At 40.8% G+C, this 27,244-nt stretch overlaps 1 protein-coding gene across 16 annotated transcripts; it reads left to right on the top strand.

Annotated features, from left to right (window-relative positions):
• On the top strand, positions 1-27,235 carry map7d3 (MAP7 domain containing 3). Of its 16 annotated transcripts, none has more exons than XM_074673495.1 (20): positions 1-132; positions 10,261-10,362; positions 10,647-10,727; positions 11,018-11,181; positions 11,422-11,533; positions 12,132-12,215; positions 12,762-12,869; positions 13,373-13,474; positions 13,874-13,972; positions 16,059-16,184; positions 18,108-18,247; positions 20,203-20,330; positions 20,433-20,650; positions 21,957-22,077; positions 22,269-22,554; positions 22,781-22,834; positions 23,402-23,480; positions 23,636-23,804; positions 24,222-24,508; positions 24,598-27,235. In XM_074673495.1, the coding sequence occupies exons 1-20, from the start codon at positions 87-89 to the stop codon at positions 24,603-24,605; spliced, it is 2,514 nt and encodes an 837-aa protein (XP_074529596.1). In that variant the 5' UTR covers positions 1-86; the 3' UTR covers positions 24,606-27,235. The 16 variants fall into 16 exon arrangements, with proteins under 16 accessions (XP_074529596.1, XP_074529598.1, XP_074529601.1 ...); XM_074673497.1 differs by having other exon boundaries at positions 18,132-18,247; XM_074673500.1 differs by lacking the exon at positions 16,059-16,184 and having other exon boundaries at positions 18,132-18,247.
• Positions 27,236-27,244: the final 9 nt, after the last annotated feature.

The following is a 27,244-nucleotide window of genomic DNA, read 5'->3' on the forward strand; positions in this document are numbered from 1 at the left end:
CCCCGCGGTGTCCGAGTCCTACCGGCTGCGATGCTTTGCGCGCCCCTGCTTTAGAAAAAAAACAGAGAAGGAAAAACTTCAGAGAAATGGCGGAGGGTGCTACTACTCTCAAAGGCTTGCGAGCCCAAATGGGTAAGAAACTATTGGAACTTGGTTTTATTTTTGCAGAAGTTGTTTCTCAAAATGTTGTATCACTTTGCAATGTTGTCTTGCAACTGCCGCCGCTAACCGGGTTATTTGAACGTCGGCCAGCCTTTCTAGCTAGTAACGTTAGCTCTGTGTCCGGTTATCTGCTGACAATGGATGCGGAAAAACCTGCAACTTAATGCCCCGTCAAACGTTTTTAAACTGCATTTACACAAATGAGTTGATTGCTGTAACTCCTTCAACGCCCTATAAACTTGTTTGACTAATTAATATCAAAGTATCTTCAGTCAACGCCCAAATAAATGAAGTTTGAACGCTGTATCTTGCAGCCTGAGCCGGTTGACATATGACGACTTTACTTGTCTGGCGCTTAGCTTACTTAGCAGTGCTTTAGCATTGCTTTATCGCATTGTATTCACATCTTATATCAAAAAGCTTCTGTATGCCTTAGTGGACAAAGAATCTGTAAAAGCTTGGCGAACTAATCTAACCAGTTGCTCTGTAACTGGCTTTCGCTTAGATATCGTTTCCAATCACTTGGGGATTACTGTCCGAAGTGATCATCTGCTATCTCTATCAGGAAGACAGCAAGCAGCGCTTCTCTCTGTCTCGTGCTTCAGTTGACAGAGGTCTGTGATAATACTTACAACAGAATCTAGTTTTTAAAGCGAGCTCATCTGTTAAGTTTTGAAGCTTATTGTCGACCAGGGTGTTACTTTCTCTCCTCCAAACACTAATCGACAGTTATTCTTATTTGTTGACATATGGCATAACCCCCTCCATTCACAAGGGAGGGTGACCATAACAATGTCTGACCTGAATTTCACATAATGCTGTGGTGTCAGACACTATCACACATTGAGCTGTGCTGAGGGGGTGAAGCTGCATGCTTTCTTTTCTCGAAAAGTCTTGATGAAGTGATAAAAGTCTGACCCGGCCCTGTGCCACAAACAGCACTTTTCTTTTTTTGTAGATAGCACTTTTTAGGCCAACTGCTGCAGTAACATCTCAATCAATGCCTGTGTCTCAGTCATGGATGTTTACCGTGTCTGCATCTGTGGGCATGAATGCATAGTTTGTTATGACTTGAGCTGCAGCGGGGCTCACAGTTTTTTTAAAGCATAAAAGGGAGTTTTCTACATACCCAACGTGGGTGTAGGCATGTTTTACTACTCCAACAGCTACTGAACCATCTTTAGTTCGGATCTTCTTCCTGTTTCCCTTGACTTTTCCATTCAGTATTTTCAACCTGGAATGTAACATCCACCCCATTCTGAGGTTTTATGAAAATAGCTGCTGTGAAATGTTGGAAATCTGGCTTCCCGAGGAGTAAAAAGGATGTCAGTTGTGCTCGTCCTCCCATCAGAGCAGAAGACTCACAATGCTAAAATAATGTCAGGAATCTGGCTTGTATGCACGATCATTTCCACAAGAATGTGAGCGAGTAGAAATGAACCCCGCTATTATAATAAAGGGAGATCACACCACTGCAAGTCACACTACAAGGTTATCCTGATCCTGGCTCAGCTACTGCTGCTGCAGGGCTAAAAGCATGAGAAGTATTTCTGAGCTGGTTGGATTTAACCAAAGGAGGAAATGGACCAGCCTTAATTTCACTGTGTAGGTTCTCAGATTTGTGTTGTCTTTTTAAACTTCAAAACTAGCCAGCAGTCTCTGCATTCACTCAAGCACAGCTCTATTTGATTTGAATGGCAAAACGTAAATTTGTGTAGGGCCATCTATCAGGAGCAGAACTAGGCAGAATGTATAAACAATTCTTTACTTCAGTCACTTTATATTTCTCTCACTAAGCAGTAAGTTCACTCACATCTTCACTTAAATCTTGGGTTGGTTTTAGGAGGAGATCTAAGCTGTCCAGTTCTAGGGAGCTGGTTACCTCTTTAGATGCAGTGACAAAGTGTATGTGAATTTTAGGGATGTCCTGATATTACATTTTCCCTTCTGATACGATACCGATACTGCAGAATTGAGTATTGGCTGATACCGATATTAATCCGATATGATATCAGCATTAAACATGGTTACTTTTATTACTTATTTTGTAGTATGTCTGTCATGTTAGAAAAGGCTTGATTAAGTGATATTATTCAAACAAAGAACAGTAGTCACCAACAGTAGGTATGAGGAAAAACTGACCCATTTATTATTTACCAATGGGTAACAGAAATTTTAACATTAAACATAGAAAATACAAATAATTAAATAAAATAAAGAATAAATTAGAAGACCCAGAAAATAACCTAAATAAATCAAATAAAAACAGCAGGAGCTGAGTCTGGAATTGACTGCTTATATCGGAGATTTTAGATGCATTCCGATACATTACCGATATTTGTTTTTTTGCTGATATCGGACCAATATCCGATATCAATATCGGACTGGGACACCTCTTGTGAATTTAGTTTTTACCATTGTAAAATGTCTTCACAGCATGCTTTTGGATTAGACTGTTGGGCTCAAAACTCATGTTCTAGCTTGTTTTAGATTTAACAAGATATTCCAGAATACTTTGACAACATGTGCTGGCTTCAAACTGATTATTTATTTGTAGATTTATTGGGTGTGTCCTCTGTTTTATAGAGTCTTATCTTAATGTAAGCAACAAAATGTATTCATTGCTGTGAAATCCTCTGTATTTTTTATTTTTTCCAATTAATATCCGTATATTTGTGCGATAAATTAATGAATCCTTGAATTAAAGAAATACCAAGAGCTTAAAGAGCTCGCTTCACGTAGCTTCTTTTGTCCAACCAACTATCTAAATCCCAAAGACACTGCCATTATCACAATTTGGCAAAACCAGAAATGATAAATCTCTTGTTCAAGGTTAATTTTCTTTATTCATTTGTTGCATCACATCAAACAAAATGGTACAGTCTTCTTGAAAGGTCCACCTCGTGGAAATACTGGTCCACCTGTAAGAGGAAACTCCCCTGCAGACTAAGATGTGTCATCATTATCCTGCGAGTACTGCAAATAGCCGAGGCTTACCTTAACATGAACAGGTCTCTAGTAATCCCATGGTAGATCTGGTGTGTTTGTGAGCGTGCATGTGTGTGCACGTTTGTGAGCGTGCATCAGCAGTGTTATCTGAGGACCTGAAATCTTGAGCCACTGATTAGACGTTCTGTGGCGCAGACAACCAAGGCTTTTTGTCCGTCAGCCAAGTGCTACCCAAGGTGATATGAAGGAGTTTTTTGTCACAAAGAGAAACAGTAGCAATGGACTAACCAGCTAACCTGTGTTTGACTCCTGGTTAAAAAAAGGAATCCCAGCACACTCACTGGAGAATGGCAGTCCACCCTTTCATTAAGCTTTGCAGACACTTCCTGTGCAACAAGCTTCTTAATTATAGCATGCACAGTGCACAGTGAAGGCTGCAGTTGGAAAGGGGGACTGAATAGGGATCTAACCTGCGCCTGCCTCTATAACAACATTGTCTCCTCAAAAAAATCCTACCATTACGTTGTCTTTTTCCAGAGACAGCCTTTGATCAGTGTTCGCATTCAACCACAAGTGTTATGATGTAATCCAGACTGGGTCGTTTCCTGTTTGGTGTTTTGTCTGGGCTACAGAGGGGGATGGTCATCAGCAGCCCCCTTGGTGGTCTTTAGTGCTGCCATAATAACTCTGTAGCCAGAAGGTAGAACCACATACAATCAATGTGCATGTGTTCTACACGGACTTGTCCCTGCTCCTCTCATACCTGAGCCTGCTGGGTAAAATTCTAACTCTGTCTTTTACTTCAACAGAGACGGCGTTATCTTTTATCATACATTTGTTCCTCTCATCTTGTGCAGGGTTTTGCTGAGTCATTTCACGCTGCCAGCAGCAGTGATGTATGTTAATGTGTGCAAATCTCCATAGTGATGGAGTGATGCAGGACAGCTCCCCTGATCGGCTCTTCCATTTCTAAGAGCACACCTGGCCCTCTTGAGGTCTGTTGGGAAAATAAGATCTTTCCTCCAATCCCACAGAAAAGCTTCAGAGAGGCTTGTTTCACTGGATACGCACGTTAATGATGTGCATAAGAGTCTTTCTGGTTGTAGCATAGCAGCTGCTACTTTTCAGGCCCCATGGCTGCAGAGTCTGTTTTTTACTTCCTTCATAACTCATGCAGCGCCTGCAGTTTGAAACCTTTGATGACAGAAGTTCAACCGAAATCTTATTCTGGGGTTCAGAGCACAGTTGTTTTAGCATTCTATAATGTATCTATCCTGTGATAAGTACTGTTCATCAGCGTCTTCATTTATTTTATGTTGAGTCACCCATTTATTGGTGCAGCATCAACATTGTTCATTTCACAAAATGTTATTTTGGATGGGTGGATTTAAGCAGGTATGAGCTCTAATTCAGATTTGATTGTATTCAAGATTTGGTCTTTACAAGTAGGGATGCACCAATCCAATTTTTCATGTCTCCATACTGATACTGATACTTGGGTTTTGTGTAATGACAGATACCAATACTGATTTGATATCAGTGTTAAACAGTAACCTGCATGCCCTACTATGGGAAAGACAGGGAATGTTTTGAGTAAAAGACAAAAAACGTGTACATATGGAATAACTAAAGTGGATATTTATTTAAACTATGAGTGTTTAAATGTTAAATAGCAGTTTGGTTAAAACAAAGCTTTAGAACTTACAGAAATGACTATTTAATTGTAAATTTTTTATACCCTGTATACTAAATTATAGTTGGGACTTGTAAAGTTCGAACCAATCCTTTACCAGGATTGGATCCGTGCATCTCTGATTACAAGCGCACAAAGTAATCCTGGTATAAGTGGTAAATACTTGTATCCCAGTTTCTGATGACTGCGTCTTTTTTGTCTGGAAAAAAAAATAGACCGCTTAGGTGTATTGCAGGAGCCACAAAGGGACAGTTCAGTTTTTTTGAAGTGGGGTTGTATGAGCTCTATGTGACCACTAAGGATATTAGATACAGTAGAAAGTTGTCTCCTCTCCCTCAGTAAGACACAGACTGTAATCGCTGGTGACAAGGAAATAGGCGCTAACAGGGAAATACGGTACCGGATTCAAAGGCTATTTTCTCTGCTTACAAGAACTAAAATCAAAAAGTAATACCACAGTTTAAGAGTACGCTATATAAAATATTTTTTTAAGTGCATTAAGTCTTCGGAAATATAAACATTTATTAACATCCGTGGATGTTTTCTCTGTATTCCTTTCAGTCGCCATCTGTGGCAGCTCTTCTTCTGTGTTCTCCGGTTCATACAAGTATCCTTTTGGTTCCAAAGTGAATGGAACTTCATCATCGCAGTCATAGTCACTCATTTTGAATTTCCTACGCTGCCTCACAATCCTTAGAGTACAAACAAAAGAATTACGATACATGATCAAACTTACGCGGGGCTACAACCGGCGCCCGAAGCATAGCTTGTTTACATTCCCTACAGCTGAAAGGAGGAGGGGGGACGGAGTGCACTAGCGCTGCGCGGAAGGATACATGACCAGTTAGTTAGGTCCGGATAAATGTTAATATTTCCGAAGACTAAATGCACTTAAAAATTATAATATGTAGCGTATTCTTAAACTGTGGTATTACTTTTTGATTTCAGTTCTTGTAGGCAGAGAAAATAGCCTTTGAATCTGGTACCGTATTTCCCTGTTAGCGCCCATTTCCTTGTCAACAGCGATTACAGTCTGTGTCTTACTGAGGGAGAGGAGATAACTATCTACTGTATCTAATGTCCTTAGTGGTCACATAGAGCTCATACAACCCCACTTCAAAAAAACTGAACTGTCCCTTTAAGATACCCAGCTGTAAGTTTGATGAAGTAGTGAGAGCTTTGCTGCCACCATGTTTGTTTTGCTGATGACTCTGTGCCTGTGCAGGTAGTCAGAAACTGGAGTAATATGTAAAAATGCCACAGTATCCCAGTTTCTCTCCAGGTTGCAAAACTGTGTTTCTCAAACCCTAGGGGAAAGGTTTTTCCTGGTTTCAGAACTCAGGATGATGTTTTAATGCACAAAAGTGAAAAAAATATACTTAGAAAACTCAATTGAGACCTCAGTTTCATGTAAACATACTCAATATTGAGTAACCAATCAAAAACTGTACAGTTCAGTTCCCTTTATTTAGCTATGAATGACCTAATTTTACTGTCCGTGTCTTGCATCATGCAGACCCAAGCCTGGCTGAGAAGCACTTCATTCATCCCAAGCTGCTGTGTGCATCACTTAGCAACAGGAACTGAGTTACACTTCATGTCATACAAAGCTGGAGAGAAACAGTGAAGATTGTGAGATATGATGCGACAAAAAGATCACAAGCTAAATAAAAATTCTAGTCGATGATCTATTGTTATGAGGTAAACAGCGTTTTTATCCGTGACCCTAAAACATGCAAATCTGTCAATCAGGCATGGCGTGTGTCACTGTTAACATGCTCTGTAGTTGCTTTAAAGCTTCATTTACTGACAGAAAGGGTCTGTTTTGAAGTTTTGAGGGAAAAACTAATGTGACCTGTTTATTTCCACTTGGCATTAGCTGCAGACTTTGACCCTTGTAAGCCTCTTTGACCAGGCAGTGATGCTTCTGCTGAAAACAGGTAATCAGAGCGTGATTGATCACCACTTATCCAATCATCTCTGCGTCCTCTGTCTCTATTTTTTTGTTTTTTTTCTACAAAGTTCACCCAAATTCCTTTCATTAAAAACACTGAACATGTGATCAGGCTTTGAATTCCCATCTTGTTGCCTGGTTTAGTTTGATCATCAGTTTGTGATCAGATCTTATCAGTTGTGATGTCAGTGTCAGTGCAGTCTGCTTTCAGAAAGAGTGAAGTTATTTCCATAACGAAGGAACATGCACGCAATGCTTTTCTCTGTCAAACCATAATCGTTGCCTGTGGTGAGCACAGTGTGAATATTGTCCATATGCAAAGACAACAGAGTAAAAGGTGTTGCCTGCTTGGATGATGGCCAGTAACTGCTATCATGCGGGTATTGCATTTCATTCTGGCAACTCTTGTAAAGACAAATAACTTATTCTCCTCAAAAATGTAAAACTGTACTGTAACTCCCTCTCCAATGGTGTTGAAGTCTGAGGTTTGCATTGATGATGATGATGCTTTGCATCCGGGATGAGAGATTTGACAATTATGCTGGGAAACAGTGTTAATCTGACTGAAACCATCATTCTGAAGAGTCTGAAGACTATGCAGCTGCTTTGTGAAAACTTGTTTTCGTGGAGTTTCTAAAGACTGAGCCTCGCTGCACCACAAGTGAAGCTCTTTGCCGGTGACAGTGTGGCTCAAAAACACAGATTCTGTTTGTTTAGAGATGATCACAGCCCTGTTTTGTCAGCAGTCATCTCTTGGTTTGAGAGCATGTATGATTCTGACTTGACCGATCCAGTTTTCGGTCTAAATAGGGCTGGGTACTAAATTAGGTACTTTTATAGGTACTGACCAAATTCTGTCAAAAATATCAGGTACTGATTCATGTAAAATCAAAAGGTACCATGTTTAGGTACCTAAATGCATTCTTGTGACTGTGAGGGAGTGGAAGAGTAGGTGATTTTCCATTCTGGACATGAACACAGCATTGCAAGGTTATATATTGAAGAATAAATAAGTTAAATTGAAAAGAGTTTAGGTTTTATTATAAAACAAATTGATATTTTTTACCACATGAACACACAAAAGTACCAAGTTTGCCAGGTACCGGGAACTGATACTGTATCATTTAAAATGTGAAAGGTACCCGCCCCTAGGTCTGCATGCAGATTGCTTCAGGAAGTTTTCTATGTTGTGTGATTGTTAGGCCTGTCACAGTAATCAATAAATCAATTAACCAAACGATAAGTAAAAACGTCCTCTGTAAGTTTGCCAGCCTCGATAAACTGACACGTGCATGCATGTTTGTTTTCCTCCTCTCTTTCAACCAAAGAGGCTGAATGAGAAGATGGCTCACTACGTCTAGCTTTCCTAACATCGGGGTGCATAGGTTCTATAGCAGATTTAGCAGATTTATAGCGCAGTGAGCATCTGTCAAAAATGCAATCTTTAGGGTGAAGACGGGGCTGCTCGTGGGTACACACAGAGAGAGCTGAAGCGAGCGTCCTGAGGGGTAAGGAGGAAACACGCTAATATGAGTGATGGCACAAAAGATACGATTCTTAAGCCGCCTGCCACAGTCCCAGTGTGGGAATATTTTATTTTTTATCAGAATGAACAAAGTGTGAGCTCATGAACACCAACGAGCTGATATGTCGCATTTGTTTGAAAATAGTGGCTACGAAGAAGAAGAGGGAGGTGCAGCGGAGCCTTGTTCTTTGACAATCTACTCTTACTGAGGCTTTTGGTCGCCAAAGTAAATAGAAATAAAAGCGCCAAATGGTGGGCGCTCAAAGAAAGCTACATTGCTAAAGAAATGCAGCTCTTCAATACGGTTGAAAGCCAGAAATGTTAAAAATGTTTGACAGACAATACAGATTGACTGGGAAAAAGGACATGTTACAAACAATTCAGGAACTGTATAAACTCCCTTTTATTTAGGCTATAGTTTTTATTTTTGTTTTTTTGGAGTTTTGTTTTTTCTTTAGAGACAGGGTCTATGTTTTATTGTTTTTGATTAGTATTAATTATTTTCATTGACATGTATTTTTTTCTAAAAGAGTCCATTTCAATTTCATTGTATTTTTTTCTCTTTCTTGTTTGTTAAATTTATTATATTTTTTGTTTAATTTATTTTATTTAAAAGATCCTGACCTTTTAATTACAGTTAAATACTCTTAAAAATTAAAGTTTCTTGCTTTTGGTATGGTGTACTCACTTTATTATCCCATTTATCATAATTACATCAATGAAAAAATAGAAAAAAAAAATCAAAATAATGACAATAATATCGTTTATCTGCAATAATATTTTGGAAAATTATCGTCTAGCAAAATTTGTTATTGTGACAGGCCTAGTGATTGTGCACATTCACAACCTGGTTTTACAACCCCAAGGCAGCATGTATTTTTGGCTGCTCACTCTCAAAACTTTGATGCATGTTAACATAAATACCACAAAATGATACAAACATGTCATTTATAGTAAGCACTAAGTGTCTCAAACTTGAGGCAGACTAATCTGTTCACTGAGACAGAGGTAGCTGTAAAGGTAGCTGTAAAGATAGCAGCCGTTGCTGATCATAACATTTGGTTTTTGCATTTTATTTAAAAATCAAAACACAGTAGTTTGAAAGGTTTAGGCGACAGTAAAGCTTTATTTCAGCATTTCAGGCAGAGAGAGGGAGACTTTTAGGACACAGTTTGAAGTTTGCATCAATAATGTGAGTATCACATGACTGACTATCCTTTGTCACTTTGTCAGCAGTTCTTTAATGCTGAATGCACACCAGCAGAGGAGGAAAGAGAAAGGGCTCATAAAGCTTCATCATGTCCTCAGTTTCCTTCCTTTCTGTGTCTCCTAATCTGTATTTTCCTGTAATAGTTTGCACTTGCAGTTGAATTGAGGCCCCGTGGTGATCTGTTGGTAGTGTCAATGTCTCGACCTCTCTGAAAGCTTGTCTGCTTGAGTCCAGAAATCCTCAAACCAGGAGGCTTCATAGAAAGTGGTTATTAGTTTGTTGCAAGTGTACCATAAACTGAGATATCAGGTGAATTTTACTGATGCAGAGGTGTTTGTATGGAAATGTACAAAACATGTTCACATTTGGAGTTTTATCCTGTGTTTTAATGTTTTACGCCACTTGTAAAATTGACAGTTTATGGACTCTTCCTGGGGTTGATTCCAGGCGTGTTCCTCACAGAGGCTGTTGCGCCAAGGTCCAAGCTTGTCACAGAAAGCAGTGTAGGGCATGCTGCGCGGTTGACCATGAGCGGGGGGTTATGTCAAACGGGTGAATAGCTGGATTGTTCAGCGCCTTCAAATCCGTTGGATCTCTCTCGAAGAAAAATTCCTCTGGAGGGCAAACAAAGCACAGAGAAAATGGCTTTTTTTAAGTTAAACTGAAGTGCTTCAGGCAACTTTGCTTCCAAGATAAGCTTAAATATACCTGCTCAGTCAAACTGACACTCTAGTTCTGATGTGTAACGTGTACATCTCTATGTTCAGCTGCAGCTGCACAGGCACAAGCCGAGGAGCGGCGCAGCTTGGCAGGGAACAGTCCAGGACCTACAGCCACTGCACAAGCTAAACCTCAGGGGTGTAGGCCAGGTAAATGACACCACACCTTGACACAAAAAGAGATTGGTTCTCACAGGAACTGCTCTGTCACCACTCTATTGTCTTTTATAATCTGAACCATTAGATGCAACACAATTCCACCTCTCTCAGTGTATTCTGCAAGCACACCTTAGTCATCCTCTGTCACTGTAACACATGACAGAGCTTATACATGACAGTGATGTACATAAATACGCCCGACAGATTCAAGGTCTTAATGGCATTAAGGCACATGGTAATCACAATGAACGGTCTTGTGTTGTCAAACTTTTCAGTCCTTGACGGTGCTGCATTGAGAATAGACGACCGACTGCGAGTGGCAAAAGAGAGGCGAGAGGAAGCAGACAGACAACACGGTAAGATTATACCGCCACTTTCTGTTTGAAGTTATTGTAGCAAAGTCTTACTCCAACTTTCAGAACAAATCGTAAATTTTATCCTGTTAGACTAAGAAATGACAGAGCCTATGAATACTGTTTAAACAAGGATCTATGTACTGTCAGATCTCCTGATTAGAAACATTTTTACAGTAGTAATTTGTCTTAAAAATGTTGAATAATCCACACAGGAAGAAAACTTTTAATAATTAATGATCCTAACTGCTTGCTCTAACCATCAATCATGTGCATAATGTATGTGTGGGCAGCTTTGCGAGAGTCTCAGATCATGGAGCGGGAGCGCAAGGCCAAGCTACAAGTGGAGCGGCAGATGGAGGAGCGCCAGAAAAAGGTTGAGGAACAGCGAAAAAAGGAGGAGCAAAAACGATTGGCTGTGGAGGAGAAGAGGAAGCAGAAACAGGAAGAGGAAAAGGTATCTCAGGCACTTAAAGAAGTCATAAAAGCTGCACAGTGGAGTCTGCCTAGTTTGTTTCTAAAGTATTATATTTACGTAGAAGGAATATTTTATTGTTTAAACTACCTAACATCTTAAAGAGAATGGATATTCAGTGCTTGTTTGCCAAGACACACTTTCCTTGTTCTGTAGTATACTAATCTTGACCTTAGGTCTTCTCTCCTTTCCACTTATCTTCTTCTCTTCCCTGTTTGTCAGGAGCACTACGAGGCAGTGATGCGGCGGACGTTGGAGCGTAGTCAACGAGTGGAGCAGAGGCAGAAAAGATGGTCCTGGGGAGGACTTTCCACAGACTCAGATGGACGAACAGGTACAAGAATAAAAGACTCCAACCCCTTGAACCAGATGTTCTGCTTTACTATCATTAACCACTTCCTGCAGCAAATCACAGACACTAAGATAATCTGGTAGCTCCAGGTAAACCTGTCCAGTGCACAATCATTTCATATTGAAGTTAATTTTTCTAAAAGTTTCCAAAACTGCTTAATTATAGATCAGTTATTTCTGTGATATTCAGATTTGTTCTTAACCACTTGTCAAATGAGTAATCCAGTGAACAACACCCAAGCACAAAATAGGCTAGTTTTTCAGATTGTCATATTGCTAATAGCTCTCTCATATTGCATTATCTGTCAGTAATTCTACATGACCAGCTACTTTGTGCCAGAAATGTATCCAGTTTATCAAATGAGATTTGAAGAAGTGAATTCTGACTCCTTGATGATGAACTCCAATATTCTGCAGAAATCCCAAGCCTTAGTCTAAGCTATTTAGACCATTTAAAATTACATTAGGGTCCAGTAGATGTCTACCAGCCGGATTAAACTCCTGCTTTCATACACTTTGTGAGGGTGTGTGGCAGCGTCTCCTATTTACGGCTCCTCCCTGAGAGCTCTTTTTTCCCACAGGAGACTCCGATGCCAGCGCCTCATCTCCCGTAACAATAGTTATCTCCCCTGCCTCTCCAGACAAGCCCCCAAGGAGCCGACAAGGTTTTGTTTGTTGATTATTTACTCAGCAGTGTAGCAACACAGCATGGACTGGCACCAGCACTCTCTTTTGCTTTTTTACCCATGATTCCCCTTCCCCACCACCACTTGTCACCCACCAACCCTTCTAACCAGCAGTTTCTCACTAACAGGTTCTTTTGATGGGCTGTGTTTTGTATGTGTCTTGACTGAGTGAAAAACTGGAAATGAAACTTGAAATATTGACTCACAGAGTGCAGCACCTCCAGACCACATGGTGGACTTTGCATGAAAGCCCACAGAAAAACCAGGCTAACATCGCCTGTGGATTCTTGGGTGCAGGCCACTTTTTTGGTTTCATGTCTTCACTTTATTGAATAAGTAGGAACTTGGTGGGTGTTGCTTGTTTCTGTTTGTAAACAAAGCAACGTGAATCTGTGAAATATTAGGGATATCAGGCTCTTTCAGAACTCTTTACCACCTCATGTGCACCCCAAAGCCCTTCCCCTTTTGTTAAACCTCTAGTGTAAACCCCGCCTCCCTTGTTTGTCTTTCCTCCTCCCTTTTTAGTGGACAAACGCTCCACATCCACCACAAACCTGAAACAGCAGTCTGATACTGCAATCACCAGACGCCTTTCCTCCTCCTCTGCCACCCTCATCAAATCTCCTGACAAAAGTAAGTCCCCCCCTCCTCCTCCTCCTTTCTCTCCTCCTACTCCTCCTCCAGACCATCCTCCCCCTGTCCCTCTTTGCAGCAATTTGCTGTTTTTTTTAACCTGTAATTTGCTGAACAGTCTGTTATTATGCAGGTGAATGCTTTATCCTGATCCTCAATATACCAAGATTTGACGTGACAAATTTATTTAACAAACCTACTTTGTCCTCAAACACCTAATTACAACTGTTGTACCTTGTAGTTAAATGGAAACCTGCTGTAGTATTGAAGAGCATATTTTGATTGCCACAATGTGTATTTGATACAGAATTTTAAAGATCAATATAGTCTTTTGATTCATATCTCTCCAGAGCTCCTTGGGCTGCCAGTGCCATTTTGTCTTTGTGTTATTGCTGGTTCTCCTGGTTCAATGTTTATGCTTTTCTTCTCTTGGGGCTTTAAAAAAATCTAAGATACTTTATATCATTTACAACAAAGTGCTGTGTTTCATCATTGTCTGTCAGGTGTTAAGCAGAGGAGTTCATCTTGTAACCGGTTGCCTAGCAATGGCAATGCTGCTCAGGCCAGTAAGGAAGATGGCAAAAAGCTTCAGGTGGAACAGACAGGTGCAAAAGATCCCCTCTCCATCACACACTTTACTTTGGTAACAAAGATGATGCACAAAAAGTTTCACTTTATAGGGAAAAGATGCATTGAGTTTTGTGCATATCAAGCTATGACAATCAAACAGCATGCTGACTTAAATGGTGTTAGCAATTCTTGACACTATAAGACCCCTCTAGTGGAGTTAATGCTGTCATAAATCCCGTGCTATAATCAGACGGAGCTGTTCAACTCTCCACTGACTGCCTAAGGACTTTTCTTAAGACTTGGACATCAGCTGCTGTAGCCTGCTGACTCACACTAAGGCCAAATGAATTGCACATGACTTGTGAACTGTCTGGGATTCCTTTCCAGAGCTTCCCATTGCCTACTTGGTTAAAACTTCATTTTCATGTTCATAGGCCGTTCCATGAAGAAGAGAAGTTCCTCCCTCACACGAGTAAGTGTGGGCAGAGCACAGACCCCTGCCAAGCCTGATAAGGGGACAGCAGATAATCAAGGTGGCTAGCATGAACGATTCGGATGTTTTTGTTCATTCTATATAACAAGCATGTTGCTATGGTGCTAACAGCTTGCCCATTCAAAATATGCGTGTTTTTTTAATACTTGACACTGGCTAAGACATTTCGGTAATAATATTTTCATACGGCTTTATTCATTGCCTTCATTTAGTGGGTGTTCAAAACTGGCCAGCTCTTCTTTTAACAAATCCATCATTTTATTCTAACAACTCCCTTAAAAAAACCTGGCTTACTAACTGCTGAATTACCCTTAAGCAGCTTCTAAGCTTCCCCACTCTATTTTCTGTCTGTGATTAATTGGGAACACTGTGTCTGTTCTGTTTATCTGCCTCTCCGCTGTCTTTACCCACCAGAACCTGCACTGTGTCATGTTTTCTTGCTTGTTTTAATTTTGGTTCTAACCTTTTGTATTTCAGTCAAGAAATGGTGTTGTGGTGTACCATGTTTGTACTAACCCAGTGTAACGTTTTTTTGTTGTCACAAAGTGTTGATTGTTTTCCTCCTCCCAGATGACGTCCTAGCTGGATTTCAGTCACTGAGATAGTGCTGCAGTGTGGTGTATGCCAGTGCCATCCCATTAACCACCAATGCTTTTGTTTGTCCCATGGCTACTGTCAGCCTGTCTGTTCACATCACGAGATGTTTAAGTGTCCCTGCTCTGTGTACATGTTTATTTTCTGTGGTTAGCAGAGGCGGTAGTACAAAACTTATAATTTAATCATAATCCTCACGTGGCATTTATTATAAAAAAAAATTAACAGGTAATTTAACCAAAAAGCTCTCACACTTTAGTCTTTTCTGTATAAAACCTTATGTTTAAGCCTAGACTTTTGATTCCTGGGTTCTGAGTTTTACTCTGTTGTAGTGTTGAAAGAGCTAGCACTCAGCAGCTAAAAAATACAGATCTGTCTGAAACAGATGTCCTCTTAGTAAAGGGTTAAAAAGGAGAGTGTACCTACTCTCTCATTTTCAGTCAAAAGCATTTAGGGACACAGATCAGCTGGTCAGCATTTAAAACCATCCCCTGAAACAGTGTCTTCTTCAGCCTTCAAATAACAGGAAAAGGGAAATTAGGTCTTCTTTCATTTCATGGTTGCAGAAGCTCTTTATTTCAGCTGTGAAATCATAGCTTATTTATGTGTTTCATTGTGCTAAAACTGGTTCAGGACTGGATTTTGCAGATGGTTTATGTTTATAATCAAATTTGATACTTTTAGATTCTATCTTAATCTTGGAATAAGATAAAGGTTTGCACAGCAGGAGCTAAAGAATCCTTGCCTGGTCACAGCTAACTCTTAAAGTCTGTTACCACTTTACCACCAGTACTGCATGGTGTTGGCTCTCCTTAACTCCACTACGCTGGATGCACTTTCTTCACTTTGTTTTCAGATAGTTCTGTACAGAAGCCAGAAATCTAAGTGGTGGTCATCAGTTTGTGTTTTCATTAATGTAGATTGTTTAGAACTAAAGCTGAGATGAGACCCAAATCAGTAGGAGGTACTGGCTAAAACTTTTCCAACTGAAAATCAAATTGAATAAATCCAAAGGAATTGAGCTGAGCCATACTATGCATTGTTGGGAGAAAAAAACCCTCTGGTATCTTTCACTTCTCATCTTCCTCCCCTTTAGCATTCCTCTTTTGTCTGTGAAGTTCACTAATGCTTTGTTTTGACCCATCAGCACACCTCCCTCTGACTCAAGGAACCATTGATTTGACCTCCTTTTCTATTTTTTAATCCGATCTTCAGTTACCAGACAATCACTCTTTGGTCTGTCCCAGGATGCTTCCATGGCAGCCTTCTCTCACTGTCTTTCACTGTCTGTCCTCTTGTGATTGAGTATCTCTAAAACGTAACAGGATAAAGACAGTTGATGAGGAGCCCATGTAAGATTATTGGGACGCAACCTTTTGTTGTTGATGTTGATTCTATCCTGTTGGTTAAATCACATGGTGACCTTTCTATACTTTATTCCTTTATCCCTCATCCCCCCCTTCTCACCCAATTCTTCCTTCTTGGCCTTTTTGTTCCCCTCTGTTTTTCGGGTGGGTTTTCCGGCCGTGTAGCTCGCAAGCCGCCGGCCGGCTCTGTGGACGGAGGGGTCCTTAGTCGTCTGCTCACCCCCACCCAGGCCTCACTAGCTAGGAGCAAGAGCGCCGCCGTCCTGTCAGCTGAAGGAACAGAGACTCCAGGTAACCTCCGTTTGGAGACCCTGAAGGAGAGAAGGGATGGCTGCTGGTCCTCCTGACTTACCTTTATTAATCAGTAGAAAGTCGGCCCAGTATAACCTCACTAGATCAGAGCTCATCCCAGTGCCCTGCTTCAGACTGATGCTTTTGGAACAATCCTGCCACAGTGTGTGGTGGCCTCTTGGTGGTGATTGAATCACATTAGTTGTTGCACAGCTCCAACGTCAAAGCTATAGTTGTAACAATTAGCTGTTTTTGTTACTGATTTGCATGATTATAAAGTCAATATTGACACACACCAAAGCACTTTCTCATGCACTCCCCAAACTAAAACAGTTGATTGCTGTACGCTGAGGCCTGCTGAGCTGGACTGGCTTGGCTGGGAGTACTTCTCCACACTTGAAGAGCCTCAGAGTCCATGCTGGGAGATTTACTCTAAGCTGCTTACCTGCTGGTTCTTGTTACGTCAGAATCAGACTGTTTTGCTGTTGCATGTGTAAAGGTAGTGTGACCAGAATGCTGGAGGAAGCTGTTACATGTTGTCTAAGTAGTTATAAAAGGCAGTTGTAAAGAATGTACCTGCTTGACATAAAATAGCTTAGATTCCGGGCTGAAATTTTTAGTTATGGGTGACCTGAAGCTCCATAGTAGGGGTTTATGTGTTATTAGTTGAATTACATACCTTACAATTCAAAATTAGCTGTTTGTGTGTTAGACTCATAGTACAAGGTGTTTGTAGTCATATTTAGCCCAGACCCAGCATTGACAGCTACAGTGACTCTTCTAAAGCCCACTAATGAACACAGATCCTTGTTGAACTTATGTACTATAGAAAGAATCATGCTGTGAAGCGCTGACTTATAAAGCTGCGACTGCATTTCCTGGGTCGGTGTTTGGTTTGGTTGTTATTGACCGGCCATTACAAACCCATTAGTGGCTATAGATCTTCTGCTAAGTATAGCCCCAGTAGAAACATGACACATCTGCATTAGCAGCAGCAGTGTGGGCTTGTTGCAGGGTACATTTCATAGCAAAAATATCTGCTCAGTTTGCAATCGGAATGAATATCAAAACACATTTGTTGTTACCCTGCTGTGGCAGGGAGAGAGTCGTCCAGGTTTTGGGATTATCGTGCCTAATCCCTCAATCTGACACAGCAAGCTCATGGCCAGTGGGCACCATTATTTACTCTCTTTACAAACAACAGGCAACAATCAGTGCCAAGGACAGTTTTATCTATCCATTGACATTTTAGGTTTTAGTTATTAGCAGGAATATTTGAAACCTATCAGTTGAGGTTAATTTATGTGTCACACTTCATGTTGTCATAATATCCAGAACTGCACCATAAATGTCACTCAGTGACTCTGAGGCAAGGAGACTACTAAGTACTTCTCATTTTGAAGTTATTGTAACATAACAGCACGACAAAAACATTGTGTGGTTACTAATACATGTGCGCTGTGTGTGCTCTGTCAGTGTGTGTTGGTGGTAGTTTTATTTTTGTACTCCGTGCTGTGCTGTGCAATGCTGTGGTGCTTTGTGTTCAGGTTTGTTCATGCTGGGTTCAAAGACTGTGGGTTTTGGGGTTATTTTTGGGATTGTTGCTCCCTGCTTCTTATGTCTCCAGTAATCTGCAGCTCAATCAAAGCTTTATAAATCAAGCTGTTCCCTGCCTAAAAGGCCATTTCTAACAAATTGCTTTTTTTGTGCTCTTTTCCCCTCATAAAATCACTCCTGCTTCTCATTCAACCAATATTCACCTTCCATCACTCTAATTCCTCCTCTACTACTTCCAATCTCCCCACTCTTTTTATCTCCTCTCTCCTTTTTGCTCTTTGCTGCTTTTCTGCCCAACTTGGCTGTTTATCACGCCTTGCATTGGTTGTGCTCCGCTGGCCCTGCGATGACTGTTTCCTTTATCAGAGTGTCACCTGTGTCCTCGCTCAGCCTCAGCCAGTCCCCTGAACCCGACTCGTGGACCCTTGCGTAGCCGCAGCATCGACCGGCAGAAGAGTGGCATGACCACATCTGTGTCTGCAGATGGAGCCCTAGACCCTTCATCAGTGAGTGCATGTCTTTGTTTTTATAGTACTGACAACACTATTGTCCAAAGATTTTCAACACAATCCTCTTCCCTACATTGTATTTTCACATCTTCATTTAATACTCACATCTCAAGAAGCATTGTAATTCTCTGTGCTTATTATACATAAAAACCACAGCACATGATTTGACTGAAAGACTTGCTTTTGTTCTCTTTTTTTTGATCATCTTTCATGTCAGGATGTAGTCACTCATCATTTTGTATGACTGCTACGAGCGTTATCTACCAAATAATGTTTTATGGAAATCCTGACATCTGCTGTCAAACAGTAATAATTCATTTAACAAATTTTACAAATTCTTCTTAGGCACAGCCACATAATCATAGTCTTGAAGTCCTTAGTAACGTTAAAACAATCCATTTTGTTTCACTGACAGTAAGCTTGATGCAGATCTTAGATAATCTCTCTGACCAAACCTGTATTCAAACTACCGAGTGATAACAGATACTTTGAAACTCATACATGTGAGGAACTGTGAGGAGTCTGTCATTGTTGATAAATTGGCTCTCTTACCTTTACTGTGTTTGTAAATCAGTGCTATTCTTAAAGTGTTATTAACCTGCAATATCCATCTCACATATTAATTGAAAAATAATTTATTTCTACTTTTTAAGAACTTACTTACTTAAGACAAAAATATTGAAGTATTTGACATGTGCCTTGTTTTGCCAATACTGCTGAGAGACTGAAACCTCAAAGTTTAAGGTGACTTGAAAAATCTGCTGTGCATGCTCAGTTTTGTTACATTCAAATGGCATCTTGGAATTATGTGCACGCTACTGAAGGCTAACTTATGTGCACATACCCGGATCAATTTGCTTAACAAAGTTTTCCGGCAGGATGCTAACCATAGGGAAATAAGTTCCCCCTGCTGCTCTTTAGCCTCTGCAGGTGTATACACTTCATGAATGTTATCCTTCTCGCCTCTTCATTGACAAAATGTTACAGATGTGTCGCTTGACACCTTGCTGTGCATTGCCCTCTCTCAAACTCTTCCTGCCGTTCTCCTCCTCCTCCTCCTCCTTCTCCTCTGCGGCTGTGAGGGGCTTTATTGTAAAAGCTGAGACAAAGAGATCCACAGCAGCCTTATTAGCAACAGATCAGGCCATGCAAAGTAGACCACTCCCTGAGCCTGGGGTCAGATGTGAAAAGCTTGAAGCATTTCTCACCATTTCATTGTCCCCCTCTCTGTCCTCATGCACAGGTTAGTGTGCAGATAAATGGAATGGTGTGATGCTTGAAAAATTAGGTCTTTTAAGTCAGCTGATCTAGATTTTCTGCTTAAAGTGGGGGTAATTATTTAAATACATAACCAAAAGTTACATGAAGTTATGTTTTCTTATTTATTATTCTCAGTAAATTACTGTTACTACTGCCTGTATGGGAAACACACTTGTACCTCTCCATCTTACAAATACGCTGCCGTACTTATATTGAATTAAAGGGGTAAATAAATATTTCTGCAAGGAAATATCAAACCATAGTCCTGTTAACTGCTCTACTTCCAGCCATCTTAAGAGAACAGAGGTCCCATTGTAAAAGTAAAAGTTGATAAGAGCAGAAATACATACATATCCCTTCTGTTTACTCTGCACTCAGCACCAAAGGCCTGCAGGGGTCCAGCTGTAAACCTGGCTGAGTGTCACAAGGGTGACCTTTCTTTGGTGCTCTGTTGTCAGGTTTACAGTGACAAACAGCACATGAGCATTAAAAATAGATGAATCCAAATCTGACTCCAGGCTCATCTCATACCAGTGTTGTCACTGCTGAAGTTTCAGTGGTACTGAAAGAGGAACACTTTGTTAAAAGGACAGTTTTACTAAAACCAGTTTATTTAAGGAATGCTACAATCTCACTTCAGCTTTATTCATGACTTATTTTTTCATCTTTGTTCAATCTTTGACAAACCATAGAAGGACAAACACTTATCACCTGGAAGGCAACGTCCCCCCTCCCCATCTTCTACTCTGGGACGCCACCGATCTCCATCACCAGCCCCCATTCCAGCTCCAAAGAGGACCCCTTCTCCATCAGCAGCAAAGTAAGACAACAGCCTTGTCCAGCCAAAAAACAGATTGATGTTTCGTCCGTTTCAGTTTGTATCATTTTTTCTCTTTCTTTTTCTTTTCATTTTTAATTCCAGGCAAAGCCCCAAGACACGCCCACCCTCACCTGGTGCAATGAAACAACGGCCCCCATCCCCCCAACCGACATCTAAACCTCCACCTATCCAGAAACCAGCTCTCACTCCAACAGGTCCTCCCACCCTGCGAAAGAGGGATTCCAAGCCCAAGGATCTGTGTCCTGTCCCAGGTGTAGCTCTGCAGTCCCCAGACTCCAGCAAGACCAAAGAGAAAGATGGTGAGCATTTCTCAATAAACAGCGTGCAGTTCACTGTTTGGATCTTCAAATGTTCCTCCTGAAATCATATTATACGCTTTATAGATCCTCCAGGCAGGCTGAACACTCAAAGGCAGCTGATTTTTATTCGTCACCACCAATATTTGCCAAGACAGATTGTTCTACTGACAACCAGGATGTTTACACTGATGCATGGGGACATGCCCCTTCTACTTATACTCTGTATATCTCTGTTATCAGCAGTTCTTGAAGCAGCCCTTTTTTACTTCAGCAGAAAACCCTCATGATCAGTACCGTGTAATGTAAGTGTGTGTGCGGGTGCTGTAAACTGACGTGGCAAATGCTCAGTTTGCTGTAAATCTCAGTAAGGCAGCAGACCTATTTAGCTCCAGCTGTAGTCACATCCTGTCACTGAGTTTGTGTTGATTTGGCTGCCACCAACTGGACAGAATTATGCACTGCATGATGAAATAGTTTCATGAAATGTGTTGTGCATCCCTGCAAGAATTTTTTTCTTTGGAGTTTTTTGTTAAATTTGCAAAAATTCATGTTTCAGCAAAATTTAATAGTATTCTCCATGATTTATTCAAAGATCCCATTTTTATTTATTTATCCCCAAAACAGTGTGCAGTACAACATTGAAAAGTCAATCCATCCTCCATCCCACAAGCATTTTTTTTTCTCTTGAGGACAGAAATTATTAGAAAGCTTCCTTTTTTGACAAATCTCCATTACGTTATGCTCCAGCATCCTTTGGAGCAGCCACGTGTAGTTAGATATTATCTTTGTAAGTTTAGCATCTGTGTAATTTACCATCTTGTGAGCACTGAGACTCCCTTGAAGCAGTCAAACAGGTGCTGCAGGAACTTAGGTTGTGAATGGTTTACCTTGAAGAAGAATAAAAAGTTTAAAGCTACAGTTTTTATTTTGAAACATTCATATAGAAGCAAATCAAAGCCCAATAGACTCAGATTTCCTATCAATATAAATGTAAACATACTTTTTAATTCCTCCTTGTGTATGTTGCGAGACCTCGCATTCTGTTTTCCTACTGAGATGAACTGGAATAAGAGGTCTCTCAGAGAGCACAGAGATGATCTCATGATAGTTACACAACTTACAGCCCTTTTTCTTTGTCACACATAACTTCCAGCATTAATCTGGCTTTTGTCCCTTTCATCATCATCATCTCATCTTTTTAAGAGTTGAATGATCGCACCTTGTGTCAGTAATGTAGGAGTGATTAAGGTGACACTGGATTTTAAATGTTTCACTGAAATTTTTGTGTTTCCATCTGATTCTCCAGCCCCATCTGGCACTAACTCAGCTGCTGAGGCAGCCAAGATCCTTGCAGAGAACCGCAGGCTAATGCGAGAGCAGAAAGAGAAAGAGGAGCAGCTCCGGCTCCAGAGAGAGGAGGAGGAAAAGTAAGGCTATTGTTCAACGAAATACCCTCAAAAGCATATTTAGCCCCTAAGTAAAACCAAAGTGTGTGGTGTGTTCTCTGAAATTACTTTAATTTACTGTTTTCCAGTTTAAATGAAGTCATTCACATTCTTTTTTAAACTTTTTTTTTCGTACAGTCTATAATTCTTTGCTTCTTTTGCTTTTACTCCAGGTTAAGAAAGGAAGAAGAGGCCCGTTTGGCGGAGGAGGCTCGACTGAAGCGCTTGGAGGAAGAGGAGAAGCTCGCAGAGGAAAGGAGACTAAAGGAAGAGGAAGAAGCTCGCCTGGCAGAGGAGGACAGGCTGAGACAGGCAGAGGAGGAGGCTGTGAAACAAGCAGAGCTACAGAAGGAACGTGAGGAGGCCGAGGCCAGAGCTCTTGAAGAGGCCGAGAAAGTCCGTCAGGAGAGAGACCGCGTCATGCAGCAAAACCAGCAAGAACGAATGGAGAGGAAGAAGGTATGAAGAAGAACGATGAAGGAGAGTATCTGTGTTTGTAAAGGCTCTTTTTGTTATAAGGAAGCAGATCAAACAGTGTCTGTAAAGATAGAAGGCTTTCCTCTTTACCAGCTGTACTCAATCAAAGAAGCTCACATAAAAATCTTTTAGTTTATTTAATTTGTAACAAATTATTCCTATTGTGCCTCATTGTGCAGATTACCAAGTTCTCTTTTCTCCATTTCAGAGAATCGAAGAGATAATGAAGAGAACAAGGAAAGGGGACCAAAATGACTCGAAGGTAAGCTAAGGATTATTTGGCCAACATGTTTAGAACAGCATCTACACTGTATAGCCCCATTTCCACCAAGCAGTTTAGTTTGGTTTGTCTCTGCAAGGCACACATTTTATGGCATTTCCACTGACTAATACCGGGACAGATCCCTTAATAACCGTGACGAGCCGTCCCACTTTTTGGCACCCTTCTGTAGGGGTGCCAGACTAAACTGAAGGTGGAGCTACAACACTGCAGTCCATTGATTGGTTGAAAGAATGGTCACTTACTGTGTGACAGCAGCTGTATTCCACCTTGCAGCACACAGCCTTCTCTGAAACAAAGCTTGATTGTGCTTTGTGACAAAGAGCCACATGCCAATCACAACGAAGACAAATTGCTGGATGTCACCCTTAGTTTTACATGTCTTACACGCCGCTTACCACAAGGAGGCACGGTTGGCTGTGGAAAGGCAAGCAGGACCAGGCTTATCCGAGCCAACCTATACCAAACCGTACTGATGTAAACTGGACTGCTTGGTGGAAACAGGGCTTGAGTGTGTAACTTTACGTGTTGTTATTGTCTCTTGTATAGAGAGATGCAGAAGATGACGATAAATGCGGAGGTGAGGATGGAGATGAGGAAAAGGACCAGATAAACTCTGAGACCACAAGTGAGTATACTGCTAACCTTTGCATGACTGCATCATTTTTGAATTGACTAAAGGTGTGTCTTCTCCATTTGTGTTTGTTTGCATACTCTTTAAATAAGCACTTTGTGTGTGTTGTTACAAAACTCATAATGATTCATCCTCTGTTGGTACTGTAGGCCAGTCAGATGACACCCCCATGGATGATGACATAGAAGAGTCTGGTATGTCCTCTGGAGAGCCAGGAAAACAGCGCCAGGAGCCCCTGGGCAGCGTGAATGGAAACCCAGAGACAGATGACAAGGAGAATAACAACGGCTTAAGCACAGATGAGACTCAGGCTGTGAGGTACGGCTATGAAAGAGATAAGAAACTTAAACAGCTTGATGTTATTACTCTTTTTGCTCTCAATATGCGTTGATAAAGCTTATTTGGAATTTGAATTTGAAACCTTAACAGACCCAGTGTAGATTTGTGCTGACAATTTTTGTGATTGTAAACTGTTGGACACTGTTCTTAAAATAATAAACAGAAGAGGTGCAAACCTCAAAAAGTACTGTGTAAGAGCAGAATAGTGAAAGGTCTGCGGTGTTGCACAATCTTTATCTTTTAAGTTGGCAGCTTGGTAGTTCCTGTTGTGAAGGGATTCTGAAGAAAATGATATACTGATATGGGAACTCATTTTTATCTACAGTCTACATACCATGAATCAGGCTAACTTTGTGTAAAAATACCATATTTGTCTTATCCCCCTCCACCCTGCAGTCCAACCCCAAAAGCGCGCCTCGTTGAGGGCTCGGAGTTCTTAAATGAGCAGGACTCTGCCAAGGTGGTCTCAGGTCTTAATGGTAAATCCAACCAGTGGAGCTTTGAGGAGCTCATTGATCTCAACGTCCACTCCAAGACTCACCCCCTCATTGAGGCAGAAGACTGTAACCAGGTCTTGATCAATTGTGACGGGAGCTCAGATGGGCCCAGGGTTGCCTTCGAGGACAAGGGAGCCCCAGTCAACACCCTGCATTCCTCTAATCAACCTATGGAGGCCATGTCAGGTGAGTTACCCCTCATGTGGAGGAAAGGCTTTTTGTGACACCCCTGTAAAGACAAAAGACCGTAACAGTCTCCTCTGTTTTCTCTATAGAGATTTGACCCTGCAGCCGTCAAAGACGAGCCTCTCGCTGTTGCACTCGTGAAGTTCCTGTCAAGCTGAGCTCCTTTAAAAATAAAATTCTTAACCAGTTCCAGACAACTTCCCCATTTTCCTCCTCCTCTTCCTCGTCCTCCAGAGATTGGAGCAGGAGGTGAAGCAGAAACACCACCCTAAGTGCTACATTTGCACCCTGAATGATGAGGAACAAAGTATATTAAAGTTATATATAAAGGTTATGCTTCAGGGAAATTCCATATATTCCTTTAATGTGCTTGCTTCAACCCCACCCCACCCCCATGTGTTTAGTTGTTGTCAGATATTTTTTCTATGTTGTGTCTAATTTTGATGATGTTTTTTAAGAGTTTTGTCTTGTGAGGGGTGCATTGTTGTAATTTATTAATTTTTGGCTTCTTTACCGTAATTATTGTTACCATATGTTTAGTCTCTTTCTCTTGTATAAAAATATTCCACGACACATGTACATTAGGCTGTGTTAATTGAACATGATGTTAATATGTGATTTAAAAGAAGGAGCATTGATACATTCTGTTCTCTGAGGGGGTTGGAGCTCACCCAAATTGACTTGTCTGGCTGCTTGTTGCAGCATCCAGCAATATGGCCTTACTAATATATCCCAACTTCCAATTTCTACGTGTGCATTGCCTTTACTGAGGCCAACACACACAGTTAAGCAAATGTCTGTTATGCGCATGTTAAACAGGTGGATTCTGTACCTGTACGTCACCTCACTTGACAGGTCTCTAAATGATATTTTCGAGAAGAGCACAATGCTTCCCCAGCTTCTCGTACCATGTTCCCTTCTTTGGCCACTAGAGGGCCTCAGAAGCACAACTCTAGCTGTTACATTTAAAGTTGACAAATGTTGAGATTCATGATAACACTGTAGTGTAATTTACATGTTCACACATGCTTCAGCAGTTTGTTCGGTTTAGTTTGTGTTGGTTTTTACAAATGTACATAAAACTGTTGTAATACTAACAATGCAATTGAATTCAGGTTCTGACATGCACCCTTAGTGAAAACAGCTTCATCCACTATTTAAAAAAATGTAACAAGCTAGCTTAATACACATTTTATGTCCAGTGGTTGTTGTTTGCATCTGATAAAAATCCAACTTGAATATGTTTAGAGTTCACCGGCCTGAATTTAAGAACCAGATTTCTAATCCTCACCCATACACATGCAAAAACAACTTTCAGTCACCCCACCTCCTTCATTAATTAATATTATTTCCCACAACAAACAAGCTGCTACATCAGAAAAAATGCATTTCAATTATTTTTTTAAAATAAAAATTTGGCTGTTTGTTTATATAAGAAAATACATTTCTACATATATTTAAGTGTTATTGTCTTGTGTATATAATCAGTATTAGGCGAGCAAAGCCATGTTTAGGATGGAGTGGTGTCAGGATGTGGATTATTGAAGTTTATGTGACTGTATGTTATGTTTTAGATTTTTTGACTCGTGCCCTTTGGCAGCCTGGAAATCCCAAAATTCACTAAAAACCCTCATCCATCAGAGCTCCTTAAAACAAGGCATCAAGTGAAGACCATATTTTTGTTTCTTTGTGGTCCTGTATGAGAACTTTGAGCCTCAGTTTCACAGCTAGCAACATGTCTAACACATGAAATGAGTCATAGCTGTGCCTCTTCATGATGCGGTGAATGTCATCAAACTCTGTTCTGCATTATGTCAGTGGATAGGATAATATTAGAGAGTTATGGTTGGCATATCAGCTCAGGTCACAACTTTTCTGCTTTGTAGAGAAAACCAGGGCACATCATAAAAAAGGTTAAATACATGTTGTTTTACAGAAAAGTTCAGGATATGTTGCAGATTGTGTTTATATTTTTATTCCTTTTGCTTGAGCAGTCCAAGCATGAGGTTTTGGGGACCTTGAATTTTGCCTTGTTCTCCCTTAGCTTTCAAATCACCTTCCTTACAAACATCCTTTTGTACATAACAAAGAGGGGCTTTAGGTTCAGAATGTAACAGCAAACTACAGAAACCGTCCTTCATGACTCACCGTGTCTCCTGGAGCTGCTTGCTTTTAGCTTTCTTACATTGTTCATCAAAAACATGAGACCCATTGCACTGTCAGAACTAACTCATTATATTTAAAGTGTGGTTACCAAGAGTAGCTTTACTGTACAGACATGTGGGCATGTGGTGGACATGTTGTGATGTCACATTCAGAAGCATAGCTCCCCTTAAACCTGCCCTCCTCCTGCACTGCTCCTGCTGAAGGAGGACAGTTGTAGTTGCTGCTTTAACCGATACTGTATCTATTCCAGGTCCTGCTGCATCATTGAGGGCTTCAGTTCAGAGCTGACTGTCCTTAATGTTGACTTTAACAATAGTATAGAACGGTGCCTTAGATGAGATTTAGTCTGTTTACTGTCACACCTAACTGAAATCACTTATCCTTACCTCGGCCTCGACAATCAGTCCACCCAACCCTGGGCGACTATGTGAATATGAATATTTTCTCTGGAACATTTACTAAACCTAATACAACCCAGCTAATACAATTTGTACTGTAAATATATCTAAAGTGTACTGAGATGAAACAAACTGTTCAACAAAATAAAGTCTTGCTAAAATACTCCTTTGC

This window comes from Halichoeres trimaculatus, unplaced genomic scaffold, assembly GCF_033239565.1.
Source record: "Halichoeres trimaculatus isolate MK-OKI-2021-1 unplaced genomic scaffold, fHalTri1.1 fHalTri1_scaffold_7, whole genome shotgun sequence".
Lineage (NCBI taxonomy): Eukaryota > Metazoa > Chordata > Actinopteri > Labriformes > Labridae > Halichoeres > Halichoeres trimaculatus.